Genomic DNA, 25,201 nt, shown 5'->3' on the forward strand with positions numbered 1-25,201 from the left:
TACGGCTGTCAGTGCATTCGCACTGAGCGTTCGATCAGCTGTAGGCGCGTGACGTAGGAAGCAATTGTTCGCGGTCAACGACTGCCTTGGGCGGCGCGCAGACTTGACTGTTGCTTTGAGTATGTGCCGCCGCCAAAACACAGCGCGGTATCCTTGTACTCTCTGCGTGTTTACATGTAGCTGTTAGTTTCTCACACGTATGTCATTCCACAAAAATTTTGACGTTTGATATATGATGTATTCCCTTAGAGCGTCGTGATTTAAGAGTTTCTACTTCAACAGTGTTATCATGTATAATTTTGCGAATTCTATATGGACCGTTATAAAGCAGAAAAAATTTGCGACACAAGCCTTTTCCTTTGTGAGACAAACGATGAGACTTAATTAACACTTTTTGACCAACTGACAAGATTTTTGAACGACCAGGACGCTTAGCTGATTTCTCTCTTCTAGCAGCCGCAGATGCAATATTTTGCAGAGCCAGGTTGACAACTTCAGAATGCCGCAGATTCCGTGAAGTCGGAAAAGGAACGATTTCAGAAATGCGATTTGTCGGTGCTTTGTTTTTTAATATCAGAAAAAGGCGGTAAAGAAGTTGAATCATTAGGGAGTTCATTCAGAATGTTTTGAAAAATATGAAGATACTGATCCCACGTTCTGTGATTCTGATGACAATAAAGACGACACAAATTATTGATTTCCTTCATCCATCTCTCTGAAGCGTTAGATTGAGGGTGAAAAAGTGAAATGAAAATTGGTTTAATTTTACGACGCTGTAGAGTACGAAGCCAAATTTTAGAACGAAACTGTGATCCATTATCTGATATAACCTTATCAACATGACCAACTTCTTTAAGAAAATGGTTGATGAAAGCATTAGATACAGAACGAGCTGTTGCTTTGCGTAATGGTGTAAAACACACATATTTTGACGTCAACTCCACTGCTACGAAAATGTACGCAAAACCATTAGTAGATCGAACCACTGGACCGAACAAATCGACTGCAGCCATCTCCTTTAATTTCGCTGGAATGATAGGAAACAACGGTGCTCTGTGAGAAACTGTTGGCGGCTTAGCCTTTTGACATAATTTGCATTTGGCCAGAACAGATCGAATACGTTTTTCCATATTACTGAAGTAGCAATTTTCTCGTAATTTATGAAAGCATTTTCTGGGACCAAAGTGTGCATAACTGAAATACGTATACCAAATCAGCTTATTAACCCACTCATCAGGAATACAAACTAACCAAACAGAGTTGTCGACCGATTTTCGTTTAAAAAGAATGTCATTGCGAACTAAATAATGCTGTCTAATCGCTACGCTTTCCTTTGTCCTCCACTTCTCCTTAATATCCTTCCAGATTGGATCCTTATTTTGCTCCTTAGCGATGTCCTGGAGCGACGACGAAATAAAGTTCTCAAACGCAACACCTTGTATATACATCAAACAATAATTGTTTTCTATGCAATCCTCTTCAGCACTTTGTTTCAAACCCATAGGTGCACGTGATAAAGCATCAGCAACAATATTTGAAGAACCCTGTATGTAAACAATACTGAAGTCAAATTCCTGTAGGTACAACGCCCATCGTGACAATCTGCCGTGAGTTAATTTTGTTGACATAAGAAATTCCAGAGCTCGATGATCGGTGTAAACCTTAGTATGTCTGCCAAACAAAAATGTGCGAAATTTTGTGAAAGCCCAAACAACAGCCAAAGCTTCAAGTTCCGTAATCGAATAATTCTTTTCGGATTTAGAGAGAACACGACTTCCAAATGCAATAGTCTTTTGTACTACAACGCCGTCTTCTTCTATCTCTTGAAATAAATGTGCCCCTAGGCCCTTGTATGATGAGTCCGTCGCCAAACAAAATTCTTTAGATAAATCCGGATGTGAAAGAAGTGGAGCAGCAACTAAAGCATCACAAAGTTGTTCAAATTCTGACTGAGCTTCCTCATCCCAACACCAATTAGATTTCTTTCCAGATAGTTCACATAAACGAGGTGTGGCCAAATCGTCCAATCTAACAAAGCGTCGAAGAAAATTACAGACACCAACGAAACTACGAACATCACGTTTTGTGGTAGGAACAGCATAGTTACGAATAGCGTCTAATTTCTCTGGATCAGGAAGAATACCTTCTGTAGAAATAATGTGACCGAGAAATTTCACCTGAGAACGATCAAATTCAGATTTTTCTAAGTTCACTGTAATGCCAACTCTTGCAAAGATACGTAACAATGAATCCAAAATTTTGTTGTGCTCACTCCAAGAATGTTTAGCAATAAGAATGTCGTCAACATATGAAGTAATATTGTCACGAAGATAAACAGGTAAAATTTCGTTTAAGCTACGAATGAATGCTGCTGAAGATACAGTAAGTCCAAATGGTAATTTACGAAATCACTTTTAGGTACAATTAGTCATATCAGGTTATTATTTACTTACTCACTAGATAGATTGATAGTCGAAGAGTTGGTTTGACAGATGCAAAGAATAGTAAAAGAGTAGGCAGCGGTGCAGAAAACTAAAAGAGAAATAGCACCACTACAGCTCGGGGCCCTATGCTCGCTATGGCACATATTCACTTAGAGTAGTGAATCCCCTGAGGACATTAATAGCCGCACATAATTTCCAGTTTGTGACTTAATGGTCAATTTGGTGGGAGTGCGTACGTAAATTGATCTAACCATGCACATGGATGTATGTCATTCTTAGAATTGCGGAAGATCTTAAATTTCCGAACAGTCAAAAAGTGTTTATAGTCAAAGTTTTCGCCTCGTGGCGACAAAGACCTACCGCGTCTGTCCCAGTCCGAATGTCGATTATTGTCAAGTTCGCGCGCCTGGCGCTCTCTTGTCGCATTCCGTAAATGAAACAAATTATTTTCTTCAAAGCCCTCTGCTAGATTTCTTCTGCTGTCTTTTCCTACAATTTCGCCTTCAATTTGTTTGACTTGCTTTTTTAATGCCTCAAATTCCCTTTTCACGCGTTCATTAAATTTTCCTTGATTTTCAACATGTTTATTTATGTTCTGGTATTCTTCGGTTTCTGCAAATGGTAATGGAGCTGTATCATCCGAATCTCTGTCCCCATGTAAACTGAGATTTGTCAATTTATCTGAAATCTCCTCAACTCTTTCCCATAAGTCACCTATTTTTTCCTTCTGTTTATTTACGTCTTCCGTAAGTGTCGCGACCCGGGTTTCAGTATTGACACATTTGGTAGTTCACTGTTCATATTGTTGTGTTAGATTATTTATTCTGTCATTTGGTACGGATTCTTCGATTCTCTCAAATATTTCTTCCTTATCTTTTGCACGTTGTAAATTTAACTCTGAAAATTTCTGTACTATCACGCAATCTCTTTCTTCCTGTTCCCTGCCCTGTTCCTCTTGTCTGATTTCTGTTGATATTAAACTATTATTGTCAGCATTCAAAATCGGCTGTACTTCTTCTCTAATTTCTTTCTTTGATTCATCATTCGTATTTTTGAAACATGTCCCTATTCGTGAGCATAACCGTGTTGTCATTGCTTCCATCTCAGTTCTAATTTCAGATCGTAACTGTGATCCCAAATTTAATATAGCACTCATTAACTGCTCCATTTCTTCTGTCGTTAACCACGCAATCTGAGAATTTTTCGATTGTGAAAAATTTTGAACTGTTTCCGGACTATTTTCCCTGCTTATTAAATTGTTTTCAACACCATTATTCATCATACGGTTGTCCTGTGTTGGCGAGTTCGCCATGTCAACAATTTCGTTATTCTGACTATTCATCATTTTTGCCTGTCTCATAGACCGCGTAATCATTTACAAAACATAAAAAATTCGTCACTGTTCGAAAATTACACACAATGCCTCCTTATCTCCAACAATACCATTTACATGCAATGTCTCCCTCAAACACGATCAATCGAACAATTGAAATAATTGCACTAAATTGTCAAACCCGTAGACAAGACAACAACAAAAAATAAATTTTGAAAAATACCATTAGAAGAATGACAATTACCAAATCTACACATGCAAAATAGACTACAATTACTAAATTACAAATTACTACAATACTACTGTCTACTATTTTTACAATCAGAAGATTCCAAGGGACGATCCGAAGCAGCGGTCGCCACGTGCATGGGGGCTTAATTAAATATGATTGAAAATATTTTTAGTTTTTTAGTAGCTGTAAGTCCGATTACGCTGTTTCGTAAACGGCTGGCCCTGACTAGTATTATTACGCAATCTGACTGCATAGAACAACAACAAAGAATGAAATGAAAATTTTCATTAACACAATTAATTAATTAAGTCCCCAGCAACTATAAAATCTACAAAGCCAACAAAGCACAAGTGTAGCTGTTCTGTATGTGGTAGTATGACTCAACGCACATCTGGCACGGTTCTACTTCAACAAGACAATAATTTTAAATACCAATTATACTGACGTGATAAAAGAAAATTAGAAAAACTATACTTACGCAAGAAAACCAGAATTACACTCTAATACAAGAACACAAGCCAGATGCTTTGTTGACTGAACCTGTAATGATGCATTATTTGAGACACACAAATAATAAAAGAACATAGTGGTTTTTACCTTCATATATATTGACGAAATGCACTCTGATCATTACAATATCTTCATTAGAATAACATCTGCTATCTCTCCCATCAAATAACTGCATAAAACATGGAACAAACACTCCCTACTACCACATATCCACTCCGACTTCACGACAAGCAGTGCCCACCACAACTTCTCGGCAAGAACTGCCTGCCGCTGCCTCTCAATAATCACTCTCTGCTACAACATCTCAACACAGACTACTCCGAGTCCTCGACAGGCACTGACTTCCACGAGTTCTTAACAGGCACTGACTGCTACGAGTTCTTAACAGGCACTGTGGAGGCGGCAGAATAATACTCTTTGGCGCAATCTCTGGCGCAGTGGCTCAGTGTAGCCACCTTTCAATGGGTCCACAAATCAAACTTTCTCGAGATATGACACATTTTCTGTTGCGTTCATCAGTGTCTAGGAACACTTGGAATCTCTAAACAATAAAGAATGTGTTCGATACGTAATCCATGCGTCTGAATGCAGCATTGAATTCGTCTCTAAAATGAGTTGCGGATCCTCTCAGGCAGTCCTGGGGAATTCTATAAATGCTGGAAGGCTGCTTCAGTCCGCAAGCGTAATTCAAGAGAGTTGACCTCGGTAGCGTAGACTAGGCTTTTGACGTGGCCCCACACACAGATATCCATGGGATTTAAAGCCAGAGACCTTGGAGACCATGGCACAGGTCCTCATCTACCTATCCATGTTTGACCGTATGTCTAAGTTAGAAGTCGGTGAACTCATAAATGAAAATGTGTTGGAGCCCCGTCATGCATGAACCACATATTCAAGTGTTGGTTCAGTGGGGGCTCAGTGGGACATCATGATGTACACCTGGAAGTACAGTCCGCAGAAACCGTATGTACTGCTGTACAGTCATTCTCTGTGGCAGGAAGTGTGGTCTAGTTACGCTGTCTCCAAACAGTGCTGCCCATACATTCAACGAATAAAGCTGCTGACGCCGTGACACGTGTGTTGTATTAGGACTGACATCGGCCAAAATTTACCAGGAAGTCCTCTTCAATTGACACTACATCCCAGGACAGGATTTCGTCTGCTCGATAATTTTCCGCCATTTCTCTCTGGACTTCGCTGTAGACCTCCAGTAATGGCAACCAACTCTGGCAGCGTCTTCTCCAACCTCATCACTCCATCTCAGCCTCGGTCGTCCTCTTGCTCTTCTCCCTCCAGGTTCACTGCAGCAGGCTTTCCTTGCAGGATCTGTGTCATCGAGTCATATTACATGTCCAACCCATCTCAATCTACACAGCTTTATGAACTTGGCCATATCATCCCTCACATAGCAGTCATAATCCTCGTCATTCCTTCGCCTTCTCCAACTCCCATTTTCATACACAAGTTCAAATGTTCTCCTCAATATACTTCTTTCATGTGATATCAGTTATGGCAGCGACAATTATGGTAGTTACAAATACTGTCACTGATATATCCAGCCTCATCCGTGAAAAGAATACTGCTTCCAAACAAGGGACTCAGGGTACTCTGTTGTTGGACCTATTAACAGAAATTCTCTCCAGGAGGTAAGTGTGTATTGTTGATGGCTTGCAGTTCTGGAAATAATATAGATAGAATTCTTGCCGATGTAAAATCCGCCACATATTGTTATGATTCAGGACAAGTGGCAATCCTCCTTGTTGAAGTACTCGGATGTTCGTGTACAATCCGTAACACCCTCTCCTCAACATCGGGTGTTATGGATCCGGGTGTGCGAAACTACAGGTTTCTCTAAGGCTCTGATGTAACCGTCTAAATGTACGCCTGTCGGACTACCTCAACGACGCTGCCATTCCCTTTGCTATACATGAAGTATATGTCAGCGTACTCTTCATTTGTGTAACCTCTGTCCTTGGTGCCTTCATGTTTGTAACTGATTATGAGGCTGGCACGACACAGTGAACGGAGGGGGAAAGGGAAGTAGTTGCGCATGGATAAACAAATGTTTCAAATGGTTCTCAGCACTATGGGACTTAACATCTGAGACCATCAGTCCCCTACACTTAGAACTACTTAAACCTAACTAACCTTAAGACAGCACACACATTCATTCCCTAGGCAGGATTCGAATCTGCGACCGTAGCAGCAGCGCGGTTCCGGACTGAAGCGCCCAGAACCGCTCGGCCACAACGGCCGGCGATGCATAAACAAATAGATAGTCGATCCCAAACCTTGAGATACCGACGTAAATACCGCGGCGTCCAGGGGCATTTACAGTTGGTTCCCAACTCGAATTAATGCGATGCCTCGGCAACGGTTGATTTGCAAACCCATGTTTATTGGAGCTTTTTATTTGCTTTTGGTCTGTGTTTTTCCATGCATGAATTATTGACCATCACCTCTGATATACCCTTTGTAAAACATGTCGAGGGGATGCAGAAAACCAGTGCAGTCATTGTAGTACTGCGACAACGGAGCAATTTATCCGACGCCTAAAAGGCCACGATCATTGGCTTTCGAGCCAGCAGACGTAGCATTCCTGAAACGAGACATTTACAAATTTAGCAAGCCTTTTAGTACGATCGATTGAACTGCCAATGCTAGAGAAATAAAAAAGCTCTTTAACACTATCAAATGGTTCAAATGGCTCTGAGCACTATGCGACTTAACTTCTGAGGTCATCAGTCGCCTAGAACTTAGAACTAATTAAACTTAACTAACCTAAGGACATCACACACATCCATGCCCGAGGCAGGATTCGAACCTGCGACCGTAGCGGTCGCTCGGTTCCAGACTGTAGCGCCTAGAACCGCAGGGCCACTCCGGCCGGCTTTAACACTATCAAAACACTAAATTAAAAGGTAGGTTAGTAGACTCAAAGCATCAAAGAATAATTGAGAGATAGTGAATTGGGTATGTGAGAGTGAATGTCCAGCCATTCCGTTGATTTTTCTTCGTTGTAAGCAGTAGAAAGTGAAAATCGTGTGGAGATTTTGTACGATTCCCTTAAAATTCCCCTTCTACAAAAGCCCATAAGAACTGTACAACACAGAGGCTATATCATCCGTTCTCTGCTATAGATGCCACAACATCTTTTCTTTGCTATCTGGGGATAACAGGCATTCCAAGATGCAAGCTGAAGACTAGCTATTATCAGTCCGAAAAACATCAGCTGGTATCAGCAATTCTGAAAAGGGCGATTGGCGTAATTTAAATCCGTGTCGAAAACGTTCGAAACGCTTTCCGATAATTTAAACTGAGTAATAAATTATTGAACAATGTATTTTACCATGAGGGAGGGTCGAATGAAAACATTAAGTATTTTTTACTGAACAAAAGTGGAACACAAGTGTATCATTTGACAAAGTCTCCCTATCGTTCAGCACATTTCCTCCAGCACGTTGAAAGTGCACGGATTCCTCTAAGAAAAATTATTTTGGCCGTTTGCACAGCCACTCGTGCACCGCTTGCTGTACCTCTTGATTCTTCCTCCCATCGTCTCACTGAGTGGTCCAAACATGTGATAATCACTCGGTGTGAGGTCTGGTGAAATGGTAGATGTGGCAGAATATCAAGGTGCAAGTCATCGATGGTTGCAAGGTTGCACGGGCAGTATGAGGTCGTGCACTGTCATATTGCAAAATGACACCTGTAGTCAGAAGTCCACGTCGCTTTGATCTTACTGCAAGCCGAAGAATATCGGAATATGACACACTGGTGATGATGTTTCTCCTAGTCATGTATTGTTCCAAGACAATGCCTCGTTCATCCCAAAAGAGAGGCAGCATGACACACTGGTGATGATGTTTCTCCTAGTCATGTATTGTTCCAAGACAACGCCTCGTTCATCCCAAAAGAGAGGCAGCAAAAACCTTTCCTGCAGATGGCTGTGTCTGGAACTTCTTGAGGTTTGGTGACGAGGAGTGGCACCATTCCTTACTTGCTCCCTTTGTTTCAAGTTGGTGGTACTGTACCCAGGTTTCGTCTCCTGTGACGATTCTAGTGAGAAAGCCATCACCTTTTGGCTCAAAGGCCGCAAAAGTTCTTCATAGATATCAACGCATCGCTCTTCCAGTTCTGGAGAGCGCTGCCAAGGCACATTGCAGGTACTTCAGAAAACTTAAGCACTTCATGAATGATGTGATGTGCTGAGTCATGACTAATGTTCACATCTGCGGCTATTTCATCCAATGTCACACAGCGATTTTCCATCATAATGGCTTTAACTGCTGCAGTAGACGCTGGTGTTACAATGCGATGTGTCTCATCTGGATGCTGAGCGCCTGTCACAGAAGTCAAGCGATTTCCGAACTTCCTACTCCACTCCTTCATTTGCTTCAGTGATAGACATGCATCTTCATATTGGAGAATCATTTGCCGGCGAATTTCAACAGGTTTCGTACTTTCACTGCTCCGAAAACATATGAGGGAATGCTGTTCTTCCTTGGTGCATGGAGCAAGTGGGGCAGCCATTTTGAGCTAGTGTTGTTAGCGCGTTTCACTTGTCTGTATTATGCTACCATCTGCGGGGCATTCCTTACATCATTGGTAACAGTACTGCCGACTTACAGAACAATGGAGCAAAATGCCAACTTTTAATTACGCTTTTAAGGGTTTCATTTGGGTCCCTCATATTGAGTTGGTACAGAAGTTCTAGCGTTTTTCCGTAAGTTAAATAAACACGATAGATACACATAACACAGACTTTAGGCATCAATAATATACTCTCCTTCACTATCGAAAACAGTGTGCCAACGCTGAGGTCACTTTTAGATCCCACGACTGTCGAAATCACGTTGTTTTGATGCGGAGGACTCTTCGAGTCATGTCGCGTTTTCATCTAGAAAGTAAGTTCCTTGAGGGTTGTTCGATAGAAAGCGGAAAAGGTGAAAATCTGAAGTGGATGTCATCGTGGAGTAGCACCACGCAGTCTTCCTGGTCGTTTGTTCTTGGATTGTGTCTGCAAGACATCACAGTTGTTGACAATAAATGTCGGCAATGATGGTTGTACCTCGGGGAAGCAGTACGTAGTACACCACACCGTCGTTGTTCCACCAGATGCATAAAATTATCTTTTGTGGATGCGCGCAGGCCTTTGTATGGCGAGCTGCTGCTTTGTTTGAGCTCAGCCATTCCTTTCTTTTCCTTATGTTGGCATAAAGACACCATTTCTCGTCGCCAGTAACGATACAGTATAGGAATGGCCGGTGTTGCTTACAAGCTAATTTGTGACGAGCAAGCAGAGACGCACATACGGCCACCCGCTGATTTTTGTGATTTTGGATCAGAGCATGCGGTACCCATATACCCGATTTTTGAACCTTCCCCATTGCATGCACAAGTCGCACGATGGTGGAATGATCACAGTTCATCACATTTGCCAGTTCTCGAGTACACTGAGTTGAATCATTGTGGATTAATGCCTTTAAACGATCTTCATAGAACCTCGAAGGTCTTTCTAAATACGGACAGTCATTAATGTGAAAAAGATCCCCCTTAAAACGAGAAAACCATTTTTTGGCGTACTCTGCCCACTGGCATTATCCCCATATGCGGCGAAAATGCTTCTGGCTGCCTCTACTGCTGTCACCCCTCTATTGAACTCAAGTCCGCCTCCGTAGCGTAGCGGTAGCATTACCGGCTCCCACGCAGGGGGCCCGGGTGTGATTCCCGGCATGGGACTGTGTGTTGTGTGTCCTTCATCATCATTTTCCCCATCATCACTGACTCGCAAGTCGCCGATGTGGCATCACCTAAGGCCATACGATCATTTCCATTTCCACTGACCTCAAACAGAAGAATATCTCGGAAATGTTCCGATTTCCCCACTTGGCACTACATTATATATATATATGTATATATATATATATATATATATATATATATATATATATATATAAGGTTCATTGACCATCTTCTTCTGTGCGGATGCACAAACAGTGCCCGAACACTTACGGAAATCGGCAAAAAGCAGCGGGTAATGAATATAATGGGCAGGGGCACTATGAATATAGTGCGGGACAGTAAGCTGGGAATGTGGGTCACACGGGAGGCGTGCCAGAGAGAAGTCCCTGCAGTCGCACTATCCTCTGTGTCCTCGGTGGCTCAGTTGGATAGAGCGTCTGCCATGTAAGCAGGAGATCTCGGGTTCGAGTCCCGTTCGGGACTTATATCAACGCCTGTATGCAGCTAGGGGTATTCATTGTAACTACATTTTCTATCTGAACTCAAACAGCAACAGTGAACTACAAATAAATAATGACAGTCGATAAATAGATCCATAGGGACCGGACTACCGACAAAAACGCTGAGAACGTATGCACCAATCTATTATATGCACTGGGCGGCTCCACATCAGAGCCTTTAACTACGAGCGGCATGTGCACTGTCTTCTCGTCTTACGGCTAACGTTGTTGCCCCTAGATCGCGGGTTCCCGAGTTTGACTTTCTTCATTCGGGGACTGAGTGTTTGTGTAGTGCTTATTATTTCGTCTCATCTTCATTACATAGATGCGCTAGTCTTAATATATTTTCCAGCTAGCATTCCACAGTTCCTCCGTGGCGCAAGTTTTGCTACCTTTCTTGTGTTATTTGTGACACAGTGTATTGTTATTTTTGCAGTTTATGGACTCAGGTTGTTGTACAACGCCCTGCTCTTGTCGGCAGTGACGGTGGAAGTGGCGCAGAATGACGGATGTGGCCGCCATGGAGCGTTCGCCAACTTATGGGACGCTGGCCGCGACAAGTGCTGCAACGTCATCTGGAAGAATGACGTCGTTCTATGCATCGTCACTGTTATTGGCCTTCACATATGATGCGCCTGCCTCAGAATAAACACATCACATAGAGCTTCACGTCTTGCATTTCTCTCGTCTAACGGCACAAGCAAGGAAAATGCATCTGTACACAGAATTGGACATCATTTTAGTCTCACAGCAGTACAAAACCACACGGCGCGTCGACAAATTTTTATGACTATAGTGATAAAAAAAAGAAAAAATACGACCCAAATATCTTCACTCTTTTTCAGAATAATCTTCATTTGTCACAACACGTTTATGAAACTTTTTATAAAGCTGCAGGAATCTCTCTCTGAAGGCTCCTTTGGGAATCGATCGAAAAGTTGACGGCACTCTTCTGCAGAGATCCGGTTTTGCGCACCTTTAAATTTTTTTTTTTTTTTACACGATTAGGCTACACTGCTGAACTTAGATGACTTTTAGTAGTCAGTACATCGCACCAAAAGTTGTTCAGTGAGAATTTCTGAGATTTAGTTACATAAAACATAGCACGGCAATAGCAAACTGACAGTGTGTTAGAGTTACAGGAAGTCGAAAGTCAAGATACAATAACAAGCCTGAGAAAGAAGTTGATATTGAGGCAGAGCAACAGAAGCCAAGACTCGTGTATTTATCTTACGTTGCTCCAATAGCCTGGTAGAGTCTTATAGAAACATGTCATTCAGTGCTCTTCGCATCCGTCAGCTGTGATAAAAACTCTTCCAAGTACTGTTAAAAACGATCTAGGTCTCCGGACAACGCATTTATGTTGCATTACGAGCAAATCTGTCGTGTCTTACGTGAGGCAGACTACTTGAAGATGACAAGGAGAGATGCAACGAACATCAGCGATATATCCCACTAAAACAACCAACTGACTACATAAATAAACAGAACGTCAGTAACAACTTGACACAGTATTAGAGCTGTAGGTAATAAAGTTGCAATAACACACTTGACAAAGAGGTTGAGACTGAGACAGAGAAAGTGGAACCCAATCCTGGGAAGATCGGTGGACTTCTACAGTAATATGACATCCAATGTATTTCGCTGTTTTTTCAATTAAGATAAAAAGTGATCTCTGCAATGTTAATAACAACCTAGGTTTTCCAAACTCGGGCGTGTGCCGCATTCCATTCGAAAGTGGCATGTCTTTTGCGAGGAGAACCATCACAACAGTCAAGGAGCATAAGCAGCACACCCGTTTAAAACAACGAAGCAAATCAGCTGCCCCCGAATACCTCCTCAAATATAATTGTCAAATGAAATATGATGAGACCGGTACCGTGGTGCAAACGCCAAGATTCTGGGACAGCGTAACTAAGTAGTCTATCGAAATAAAGATGCCGACAGTCGAACAACCCGAAACGAAGGTTTCAATTTAAACAAGGCTTGGGGTGCAGCACACAATTTACTGAGAAATATTGCTGACCATTACATCCACCAGAGCTGGGAAAAGCGGAGATAATGTGCGTTTCCCGGAATATCAGTGCCGGCTCTGAAAAACAACAGAACGTCGAAGGGTGCCGTGGGCGTCGGGAGAAGCACTTATGTATAAACTGTGGCACGAAACGAACAGTTATTCACATTCTGGTTGAGTCTACACCATCAGTACACAACAGCGCAACTCGCAGTGCCTGAAGAGAACAGCTGAGTCGGCGGTCGGAATATTGTGCGTAAAATGGAAACATCCATTTGGCTGAACACCCAGAAATTCACCGCCAACACAGATATTGACGTGCCCTTGCATACCGTATCAAAGAACTGTTGTCAATTTCTTGCCAATTTTATTTCGTCGTCTGCGCCACCAGCAAATAATATGGCGGAAAACTCAAGGATTTAATTTTGCCGGAAGTGAATTAATGATAGTTAATTAAGGACCCGTATTTATGTACAACACAGTTGCGACAGCTTTTTGACCGGCAATTAATACAGCTTGCAGGAAAACAAAGGGTAATTAAAGAAAATGAACACTTTTGAGATGTAAATATTAATTTAAGTGACGACTCAGGAATGAGAAACAATAACGAAACTATTTATTTGTAGATAAAACTTTTCATAATCTCGTGGTATTTTTGGTATCCTGTTGAAAACAGTGTTTTGAACCGCATTTCGCTTGAGCGGCCACAAAAACAGTATGTGTGCATTATACTGGCTAGGTGGCTAAATGTTCTAATAACGTAACATGACGAACCTAATTTATGGAAATTGTCCAGATTTCCAACCAAAATTTTTCTCTCCCCAAATGCAGGCGCCTAGAAACGAAAAGATTGAAAAGTCCCCTTAGAAAAATTGTACAAGACTGTGCTTAAACTGACATACAATATTTTTGGCGCAACGCAATCTGACTTTCAGTAATCCCTACAAAAGAATGTCCCTGACTAACATTAACCTATACGTTTCACAAATCACTTACCTCACAAAAATCTTCGTTACTCGAACTACTGCAATACAGCGAGCGCCACTACTGCCAGCTAAATAAAAGATTCAACCTACTGAAGGCACTAACTACTAATAGGCATAGTTAGCAAATGAAAGATTTTGATAGAGAACAAACAATGTATTTACCTTAATAGTGTTCAAAAATGATAATATATATACAGCAGTTCATGACATCCATTCTTACAAATGTACTGTTTCTGATCGACAAACGTCCAGATCATCCGCTCTCAAAAATGCGCCATCTCATTTCCCCACATCCACCACTGCTGGCGGCTCACCTCCAACTGCGCAACGCTACGCGCTGTTAACATCCAGCTGCCCAATACTACAATAGCCAACAACAATGCAAACCAGCCACAGACTGCACACAGCACAGCCAGTGATTTTCATACAGAGCGCTACGTGGCGTTACCAATATAAAAACTAAACAGCCTACTTACAAGATGACTTCATTTATTCATCACCGAGTGTTGAGAAATGGGTAGCCGACATAGCCTTTAATGCTAATATAACGAGTTATTCAGCTTCTAATAAAAAGTCTTACATGTGTTATCTAAAGGTACGTTTTTTTTTATTATCTACATATGTAATAAAATTGGTTCATTCATGTAAGCACTTCGTCTATTTGAAACAGAAAACCAAATAGTTTTCGAATGTCTTTTACAACGGCAACTACTTCTGGATGGTTCGCTCCTAATTCCCCAATGAAACATTGCGCAACACAATCTGAAGTTCGGGCCAAGCATGTAGGGCCTGCCTAGCACGGAAAACAAATTAGTTATCATTCCGTTTTCAGCTATAAAAGCAACTGTATCTTCGGAAAATCAATTAGAGGTAACTGATATACAGAATGCTCCTCTGCTAAAGGACGGTTGTTACTACACCATTAACTTAATACACCGAAATGACAGAGAGATGATGACTATCTTTGAATCAGTTTTTTGCGCCATGAAGTGAATAAATAACGGAGAAAGTTCCAATCGTCACAGCCCATCACTTAGCGTTCTGCATCTTTCCGCAGCTTGGAGTATGGCATCAATTACTTTAACAGAAACATATGTCACATTCCATAAATACTTTAGACTGTTCGTCTTTTCGCTAAGTTTAAATATTTTTGTTGCGCACACGTGTTATTACCATTACATTTCCCTTCGTGTAGTCTCCTCGCTATCCTGTAGAACCAGTACTGCTGAATGTAGTTTTGACTATCAGAATAGCTACTGCAACTGCCTGGAACAGCCGGATGTAGTGAGCATTGCGTAAAACGCAACAGAGAGTGCTGAAGTTACAAAACAACACCAGTGTGAATCCTCTAGTAATACTTGAATATATCCAAGTAAGGCATCAATATGGAAGCGTGGAGCAACGTACAGGTTGCATAAGGGGGTCACTGACAGAGCTCTAGCAATGACTGTTAAAAAGTCGGCAGTGAAAAGGAGTTGGGCAAATGGAGCAGCAACGAGTGACAGGAAATGGGACAAAGCAAAGACGGGAAGAAAGGTTAATCAGCCGTATTCCAGCTTTGAATGAAGAATCTACACTCATCTATAGGATCAATAAATTCATCTATAGGATCAATAAATTCAATCACACTATGGTACATATCCAGAGCACTTCTATAGAATATAAAGAGAAGTGTAACAGGACAATTAGTGAAATGTCCTTCCAGATTAAAAATGTGTGCTAAACAACGACTCGAACCTGGGGTCTCTGACTTTTGTAGGCAAGTGTTCAGCAACTTTTTTTTTACGAAAACTTTTTATTGTACTCAAGTATAATGAATTACAATATTTTCCAAATATACTGTAGATGCATGGCTTAATCATTACTAATAGATGTTCCAAATAATTTACATTAAACAAGGAGCTCATAATAATAGTAAAGGCTGATAATAGCAGTGTACATTCTATATCCATAACAAAACAATTTTTTAAACAATACAAGTTTTTGCAGCAGGATATTTTGTGTGTACTGTGTTGTTGATTGAACTACTTTTACGTATAAACTGGAGAATTTAAAAAGCAGATTTCCAACGATTGCCACAGGATACAAATGTTTTCCTAAAATAAGAATTTCATGTGATTTGTTCAAATTTTTTGTCGAGAAAGTCATGTTCCAATTTATTGTGAATTAAACTGTATACATAATAAAATTATATATGGTACAAAACGTATAATTTTCTATTCTTAACCTACATCGAGAATAACATATAGATAACGGTGCACTCACAGTCCATATCTGACTCTTAGATGATGTTTAAGACTCCATTGTTGCAATGACAGACACAGTCGGTACATGCCGGTATATCAGTTTCCTTCAGAGTAGTGAGAACGAAGTTAAACATTCAACAAACCAGGCAGAGACACTGAGTTTAGTGGCAGGGAAAATTTCAGATCTGGTCACAAAACATGATCAATGTTTATCATATTAATGGAAGTTCTCATGAAGATAGAGTTTCTTTCCCATTCAGTTCCAAAAGCTAATCGTTTTCTTGCATAGATATGTGTGTCTCATACTTTCTTCAACACTACACACTTTAATACATTGACTATTCCTTGCTAATCTGCTGCACCTTAGTCAACTGATGAATGGCACCCAAGTAAGCGGATTCTTTAATATCTGCTAAAAATTTCTTCTGATGTCAACAAACTTCAGTTACTCCTCTACACACAGAAAGCTAAATGGAATCAACATATATTAGATAACCAGCCTGTCTCTTATTTCTTACTTTTCCTTTTAATACGTAGACCGCAAACACATATCCATGTCCACATTCATTCAGATGTATCACAAGTGCATCAGACAAATCACCTCGATAAAAATCAACTACATGATATCATAAGCGGTGGACACAGGCATAAATTAAAATTAAAATTATTTTTTGAAACCGGATTTCTCTGGATTTTTATCAAATCACAGTGTAAACATTTTTGATTTAGTTCAGTACATTCTATATGTCAACTCCACTGCAAAAGCTCTCATTAAGAAATTATCTGTTTTCAGTTAAATACATTGTACATACAAGGTGGTCAGAAACAGTATATAAAGCTTATGAGAATGTTGTGGGGTAGGTTATGCTGAGAAATAACTGTGTTAAGAAAAAAATTCGGTGCGTTCCGCCGTTTCCGATTAAGGTCGTTGCGCACTCGATTTCAAGTGACCCGCCAGACACTATTAGTGTCAGTTGTTCTCATAACGTAAATGATAGCGCACAATACTGCTCAGCCTTTGTCTTGGGTCTGTTCTTTACTACCATCCCATGTTCAGTTTTTGTATTGGTCTCTTGTTTGGTTTTAGCAAATAACACGAAGCCCACGTTTGGCGACACCGTCTCTGGCAGGCCGCTTGGTTTGCGTGCGCAACGGCCTGGTTGGCAACCATCAATGTTAATTACTTTGAAAACGGCGCTATGTGTCGAACTTTTTTCTTAACATTTGTTCCCCAGCACATTCTATGCTGCAAAATTCTTACAAACTTCTCAGACTGTTTCTGACCACCTTGTATGTGCGTCACATATACTTGTACCACGGTAACTGAATGCAGTGGATGTGATAGAATTAACAAAGTTTGCGTTTTGTAGACGGTGTTTTAATATTGTTATTCATTTCATGACCGGCGATGTCTTTCTTTTAGCTTCTTACCTTTTCGATGTTACTGGCTACTGCTGGATGCTGCATAATCTCTGGTCTTTTCCCGTCATAGCAGTTCTACGTTATCTGTTATAAATGACAGCTTTCAGTGTCAAACATGAATTTTCGCTAAAAGTTTATCTGACACAGTCCTGGCTTCAGAATGTAATGCCATGTAAAATACAAGTCTTAAACAATCCGAAGAAAACTTCTGAATGGGATTTGACACAGTATTCTTCAAACGAAATACTGCCGTAGCCAACATACAGCCCCAGTTAGATTTGTATTGTTTGGCAGTGTATGCATTTATTTAGATTTTCACTCCATACAAAGTTCGTGCTACGTCTTCCAGTTATTGAATAGTTCTAATTTTATTATAAAACTATGATGTTCGTGTAATATTCTTAACTTTCCATAGACACAGTTTATGGCTCTAGACACTGTCCATACACACATTTGCTCTTCCTCCAACAAGCTTCTTAACTCCTGACAGTAGTTCACTTTTTCCATTTCTTTGACCCATGTGTCCTAATTTAGAGTGCAAACAGTTACTGACTTCTCAAATTTAACTTGAATGATCTCCTCCATTAACTGTTTCAAAAACCGCTTCGACTCTTCTCCCCTCACTCATGTTTCTTCACCAGTAGATGCTTCTATCTACCATTCAACCTTCTTGCCATCTTCTCCACCTCCCTTCCATTTTTCCACAGTCATTGTATAACTAAAATGCATGATGCTCCAACATAAAGTTCCCTAAACATCTGTAATGCATCGGCATTATGCAATAAAGTATCAAGCAATATTGATAACACTACTGTAGCAGGAGAGATGTGGGGCTTCGAGCACAATAGACTCATTGCTCTCCTGTAAATAAATTGGTCGCCTGGCCACACCTCCTTATGTAAACTAACTGGTCACTTGCCTGTGGTCCTTACGTAAGCAAAATGTCTGCTAGATGCTTTTAGCCTTATGTAAACAAACCACACACTTGTTCTATTATGTTATGTTTATGTAATCCAATGTATGACTAGATTCTTTTAGCCCAATATTAATGGTCATAGTTTATGATCCAAATTGGCCATCTTCTCCCTCTTACCTGTCTCCTCCCCCACTCATCTACGCCAACTGGGTGATGTACAAATGGTGCGAGGGATACCAGTGTTATTTAGCACATATTTTGCAAATTTTTCGTATACAGTATTGCTACAGGTCGTGCATTGCCATTGTAAAATCTGAACCTTCCATTGTCATTTACAGTCTTGAGGAAATTTGTTTCAATTTTTGGTCGTGTTTCTCCCAGTATCCAAATACCGACTTTTCATTATCATCATCCTTAGACACGCGGCGATTATCTCAAATATGAGGCGTTTAATTTTTAATAATTAACACATTGCATTACTTAAAAAAATATATTCGTTTATCGATATCTTATGGTTCCATGTTTAACAGTTACTGCAGTGTTACGTATCAACTCTATTTATCTATGAATGTTTTACTGTAAGAAACTTGTCCCTGCATTTTTGGTGTGTTACAAACAGTGGCCTACACACTATGACATCACTATCAAGTTACCTTAGAGGAGTCTGACACTATGAGATTACAGTAGACTTGTACGAGTAAATAATGTTGGAAAATATAGAGAATATAATTAGGAACATTTCTGCAGATATGTATGTTAAAAAACACACGAGACATCGCTAAATTACTCTAATAGCCCCGCTTGTGCTGCTGCCATCACTGGTATAGGACAGATGGAGATAATTACATCCCATTTAAAATACAAGCAAAAATGACATGTGTCTGCTGCTCCGATTGTGTGCTGATTTTAAAATGATAATTGTAAAGTTGCCAGACTGAGACAAGTGCATAGGATTCGTGATGCATTTTAAGTGTTTCATTTCAATGTATTGAAGCATAACGTGATAGCTCTCTGCAGCACCGTTTATATTTTGTAACACTCATCTCATAAAACTTCCTGCAAATGTGACGTCACTTTGACATTACATGCTTTATCGACAAACGATGTGGCGGGTGCCATATTCATTTTGGCATATTTAACTGCTTTGTATAATAACTTTCAGTATGCCATTTCAAAGCAATGGCACATTGACGGCGTAGCACACATATCTCAATCTTATCATTAAAAGTCAGTGAACAACTCATCAATGATATAAGGCTTCAAGAGATAATCAAGATTTTAGAGGAAAGTCACATGGCTAAGCCCTAGAATAAAGGCAATCCGGTTTTAACAGCCGAGCAGAGCAGACGTCGTGTGTGTTTCCGCCTGCAGTGCGAGCACGCTCTCCTTGTTTACTTCCTCTGGCCAACACTAACGCGACGTCCAAGTGCGGCAAGATCATGGCCTACCAATGCCGAAAATCAACACTGAAGTCTGCTCTTAGAAACGACTTTGTTAGGCCAAAAGGACTCGATGTCGAGTACTTTTTAAAAGGAACAGTCCAAGATCCTGGCTGCTGACATTGTTGGCATCCATTTTTCGGTCATAAGTAACTTGGTCTGCGTCAAACTTACTAATGACGCTACATACGACAGGTTTCTTCGAGAGATGAAGCAAGTTCTCTGCTTCTGCCATGCAGACGGAAATGTCGGCAAAATCGAAACTGACCATGACAGACTGGGACTGCGGACTAGACGCATATTCGAACTACATTTTGAACTGCCGGCAGCTTTCGTTGTGCTGGCGCTCCGCCCCTATGATACAATACAAGAACATGTGGCAGAAAAGTGGGTTCAATTTAGGACATATCCAGTCCTCAGTGGAGTACATCAGGTGCAATACGCACCATCGTACCTCCAAATAGGAGGCTACCGGACCATAGTTATTTATGATGGTCAGCCTAAAATGTGTTCTGGATGTGGTAAAGAATGTCACCTATGTTCCGAGTGCCTCCAACGTCGGATCACACACCTTCCACTGCAGGAAAGCGACAATTTTCCCAGTAACTTACTCGGCGGCGCCCACAACATCCTCGCCTGTCCAGATGGAAAAGATGCACTACTGGAACAAACCTATGGCAGATCAGTTAGGCAGGCCAGTGGCACAACTCCGTACAATGCAGTGATACCACTGAACACTGGAGGCACTGCCAAAAGCAGGATGGCAATCGATACATTTATAGTGCTAACTGAAGCCTTTGTGCCTCCGAGACGTGAGTCAGTGCCATCATCCAACACAAAGGTCATACACGAAAACAGTATTCACCGAAACGCCTAAAGCGACACTGCAGGACTATTTTGGAACACGGCAACTTCCACTGGCAGGAGGAAGAAAAACTTATCTTCAGGACGCTGAGCCATATGGCTGACACCATTGCCACTGACTCCACCCCAGCAGAACGGATGGCGGTACAGACGGATTCCGTCAGACAGTCCTCTGTTGTGAAAAGTGATCCGCAGAAAGGCTCCATTGCAGGTTGCGAAGCCACTCGGGCCCTTCCTATTAACAATGACGACTTTACCTATGGAACATGAACGGCCTTCCACCCCCACGTCGTGGACCAATGACGTCGAAACCAGGGAGAACCCTGATCTGGGACCTGCTGAGGTCTGAGGGAGGACCATAGTCGGTGGGATGTGACGTCACTCGCGAAGTTCACTTGTCTGCGCCATCACCATGGATACGCCTTCCCAACCACTACACCGCCAGGCTTACCGCATGGCCAAGATGAATATGAACATGGTTAGCTCCCATGCCAAGATTAAACTCCTGAGAGAAACAATACCAGTCACAGTAGTCGTCATTACATCCCTGTAAGACGTGTGACGACTCCTGGTGATCCCACCAGCGTGGCGATTTTCGTGCGTAACAGTACCGAAGCCATCAACATCACATATCTCCCCTCTGCTCAAGGATTTGCAGCCATGGTACTCGACATCTGATTCATTAATGTTTATGCACCATCAGGCAACAAAAAACATAGTGATGAGGCCAAGTTCTACTCTGCTGACATCGCCCCCCTCTTCCTAGCAGGGTATGGCTCAAATGGTTCTGAGCACTATGGGACTCAACTGCTGAGGTCATTAGTCTCCTAGAACTTAGAACTAGTTAAACCTAACTAACCTAAGGACATCACTCACATCCATGCCCGAGGCAGGATTCGAACCTGCGACCGTAGCGATCTCGCGGTTCCAGACTGCAGCGCCAGAACCGCGCGGCCACTTCGGCCGGCTAGCACGATATGAGCAGTGTCTTCGGCAGTGATTTTAATTGTGTCCTTCATCCCAAGGACTAAATCCTACACTACGTGTATTGTCTGAAACTGGGGGCAGTGATTCACAATGTTCACTCGTGCGAAACGTGGGGAAAGATACACAGCGACAGCTCTGGACACGCACAACTAACCAGTCATTTGGCGAACCGACTGAGTCATACATATGTGTCACAAGGTCTTACGCAAGGAGCGATAGCCGCTGAATGATGGCCTCTGGCCTCCTGTGATCACACTGGCTATATCTGCATGATACATCGCTACCCTCAACAAGTCTGACATAGTGACAGCTTCTCAAAGATGAATTAACTCACCTCCAGGATCCAGACTGTTATCAGCACGTCGCCGCAGTGTGGGCCAACTGTTAATGACGTCACTCCCAGTACCACTCGACTTTGGTGTGGTGGCTCCTCTGCGCCAAACTGTCAATCAGCAAAACACTTATGCAGTTTGACAAGGACACAGCTACGTGGCACTTGCAGACCCTGGACTTGTACCACTCGGCATTCGGAGACTTCAACGGTCTACCACCGTTGTCAGACAGACAACGAGAACGAGAACGAATCAAGGCTTACATACTGTCGTTGACGAAGTGCCGATAGAAGGCACCGTAGTCCGCTCATGATAACACCACCGAACGACCGCAGAGGTACCCACCACGTACCAGATTGTGGCGGATATTCTCTGGCACCACCAACAGTTAATCACATGTCAGTCGTTCCTGTACGAACCAAACAACCATAGTGAAAGCCATGGAGAGTAATTTTCATAATAATACTGGGAAAGAGCCATAGATGACGAGGCCGCAGCAGAAGCATTACAACACGTGACACGCACTATCGACACAGCAACAGCGATGGTATTAATGAAGGAACTCTCGTCTGAGGAGGCGAGGATCGCCTTGGACAAAGCTGCGATTAATAACTCTCCAGCACCCAATGGATTACAAACCGAATTTTACTGTACCTTCCGTGACATCACGATGCCCCACTGGGTTACAATGTTCCGAGAACTCATGTCCCCAGATTTCACTGTACCACATACTTTAGTTGAAGAACTTCGCATACCAGTACGCAATCCAGTGGAAGGCAATCGCTCAATGACTGTCTGCCACTTACGATATTGAACGCCGACAACAAGATATCTGCCAGGCTTTTTGCAGGCCGCTTTAAGAACACATCGCCGATGATTCTTGCCCCAGAACAGACGTCGCAGGGGGAAAATGCCAAAATGCAAATGGCCACTGGTGACTCAGGGACTTAACAGCAAACGTCCCGGCATGTCGCCTGAGAGCGACTATCTTCACCACCGATTTCAATTGGGCTTTCGATAGAGTACACCATAACTACCTCCTATTGTTGATGGACTACGTGGGATTTCTCCCAATCTTATTGACACCCTGCAGTGCCTTCTGGCAGCAGCCAGCTCTTAGGTCCAGGTCAACAGATGGACGGTGGGTCCAGTACCCATTAAGAGGTCTCTACAACACAGTAGGCCCCTTTCTACCTACCGTTATGCAAGCACACTTGAGCCATTCCTCAGAGGTCTCAACCACAGGCTATCTGGCATCACCCTGTGAGACGTCACCTTTCGCTATAGGGAGTACACTGACGACCTGCTCGTGCTGGTTTGTTCTACCAATCAAGCCTGCAGCATATTAAACTGGATAAAGCGATACAGCCATCTGAACATCAATAAGTCGGCGGCGCTTGCTATCAGACGCGATCTCGGGCCGGGCGCTGTCGTCCCCCTCCCGCCAGTTACTGAACTGAAATATTTGGGAGTTACGTTTATGAAGTATCTGTGCAGAAGGGCAGCGGCAAACTATCGACAGTTACTATAGATTGTATGCTTGATGTTGCGCCAGAACCAGCTCTGTGACTTGAACCAGCTGCAACGTGTGGTTACCTGAACCTTTGCATGGTGTCAAAACTCAGTCACGTCGCACAGGTTCTCCTCCTACCAGTGGTAATAGATCGCAAACTTAGGCGATCTTCAGTTATTTCCTTTCCACAGCACTTGTATTTAAAGTAATTATGACACTCTCACCCCCCCCCCCCCCTCCCCCAGAAGGCAGGGGATGGTTTAAGTCCGCTCACAGGCAGCTGCATTTGTATGACCAATATGTGGGAGGATGGACACTCTACACGCCTCCCTCGAGATTCATCTATCGGAGATCCTAATGCCGGTCTCCGACGTCCCGCCAGCGTCGATGGCACACGTCACGACACAGCTCTCCCATGTATAGACATTCATTCTAGAACACGGCCACGTGATCTCGGATATCCCAGCAACGTGTCCGCCGAAGGCAAAAGATTTTTGCACTACCCTTCTGCGTGTAGTTTCGTGTAACATGACAGAAACCAAATACCCAACTGTCAATTGGCCACAAGTGTGGAAAACGATATACTACCACATTCTGTCAACCACAATCCGTGCAACGTGGTATCAAGTCACCAACGAAAAATATGCCACGAGACACCGGTTCCACGTTATCGGATTAACGGACTCCCCACCATGCCCTGACTGTCACCTCCTGGACACCAATGAACATCGCTTCACGTGTGTATCGTCGTCCGGCGTTTAGCGACTGACACAGATCTTAGCTTGCTGCCTCTGTATCACACCTGATGTGATTTAACCTCGGACCCTCCTTCATCCGAATAACTATTACTTTCCCCCCACAGAATATTATCCGTTAACCAGATGACGTGAGCAACTGACAGTTCGGTACTTGGTTTCTACCTCCTTACGCAGAACCGTCTGCAGAAGGGTAGTGTAAAAATATTTTGACTTTGATAGTTCAAGGGAATGAGTATCGACTGTGTCTTTGGCGAAGGGAAGAAGTGGACCTTGATTACTGGTGGTACCTGCAAAACGCTCACAACGCTCCTGAACGCACACTGAGGTACCGTACGCTCTTTCCAAATTATTAAAACCGTGTTTTCGTTAATCGTCCTTCTAGGTGAGGAGCACCAGGGTCAGTGTGACGTTTCGCGTAGCATCACTTCGAAAATAGAATGACGTGAACTGTAACCAGTGAGGAACAAAAGAGATTCACGGAAAGTGGCATTCATTGAGCCATTGACTAAGCAGCGTAAGTCTGTTGTACATATTTGAGGCAGCATCTTTGGAGACAGAAAACGCCAATGGCAGTGGACAAGAAAACTCCAGTTGTGCCTGTTCTTGAAGAAAGATTCTTTTAGCTAAGATAGCACAACAAATATACAAAGTTATTTTAGTTTATCCTTTAAATAACATTTTGTAACATTCCGTGTTATAGGATTTTCATTTTTAGATGTTTATTAATTTTAATCATGTAATACAAATAAAGAAAGAAAGAAATATTTTTAAAAATAACAAAAAAGGAAAAGAAAAATTATAGAACCTTGGATCCTTTCGCCTTGGGAGAATTTTTGGGAATAATTAGGGGCAACGTCTAAAGAAGGGTATTTCATTATTTATGGTGGGATAAAAGTGGCAGTGCCAAGTAGGGGTAGATTTGATTTTTGTTTTTTAGATTAAACTTAGATGATGAGGAAA

The 25,201-nt window shown here is 42.1% G+C and overlaps 1 protein-coding gene and 1 non-coding gene across 2 annotated transcripts in view; both read left to right on the forward strand.

Annotated features, from left to right (window-relative positions):
• The window catches only part of LOC124712158 (dynein light chain Tctex-type 1-like), a 34,548-nt gene extending 23,154 nt beyond the window's left edge, over positions 1–11,394 (forward strand). Inside the window, exon 3 of the mRNA XM_047242455.1 lies at positions 11,201–11,394. Within this exon, the coding sequence (XP_047098411.1) occupies positions 11,201–11,394 (194 nt within the window). The remainder of the gene's footprint in view (positions 1–11,200) is intronic.
• Trnat-ugu lies at positions 10,673–10,747 on the forward strand. The gene has a single exon. It is a non-coding gene; the product is annotated as a tRNA-Thr (tRNA).
• Positions 11,395–25,201: the final 13,807 nt, after the last annotated feature.

The sequence above is a fragment of the Schistocerca piceifrons genome, chromosome 8 (genome assembly GCF_021461385.2).
Source record: "Schistocerca piceifrons isolate TAMUIC-IGC-003096 chromosome 8, iqSchPice1.1, whole genome shotgun sequence".
In the NCBI taxonomy this organism is placed as follows: domain Eukaryota; kingdom Metazoa; phylum Arthropoda; class Insecta; order Orthoptera; family Acrididae; genus Schistocerca; species Schistocerca piceifrons.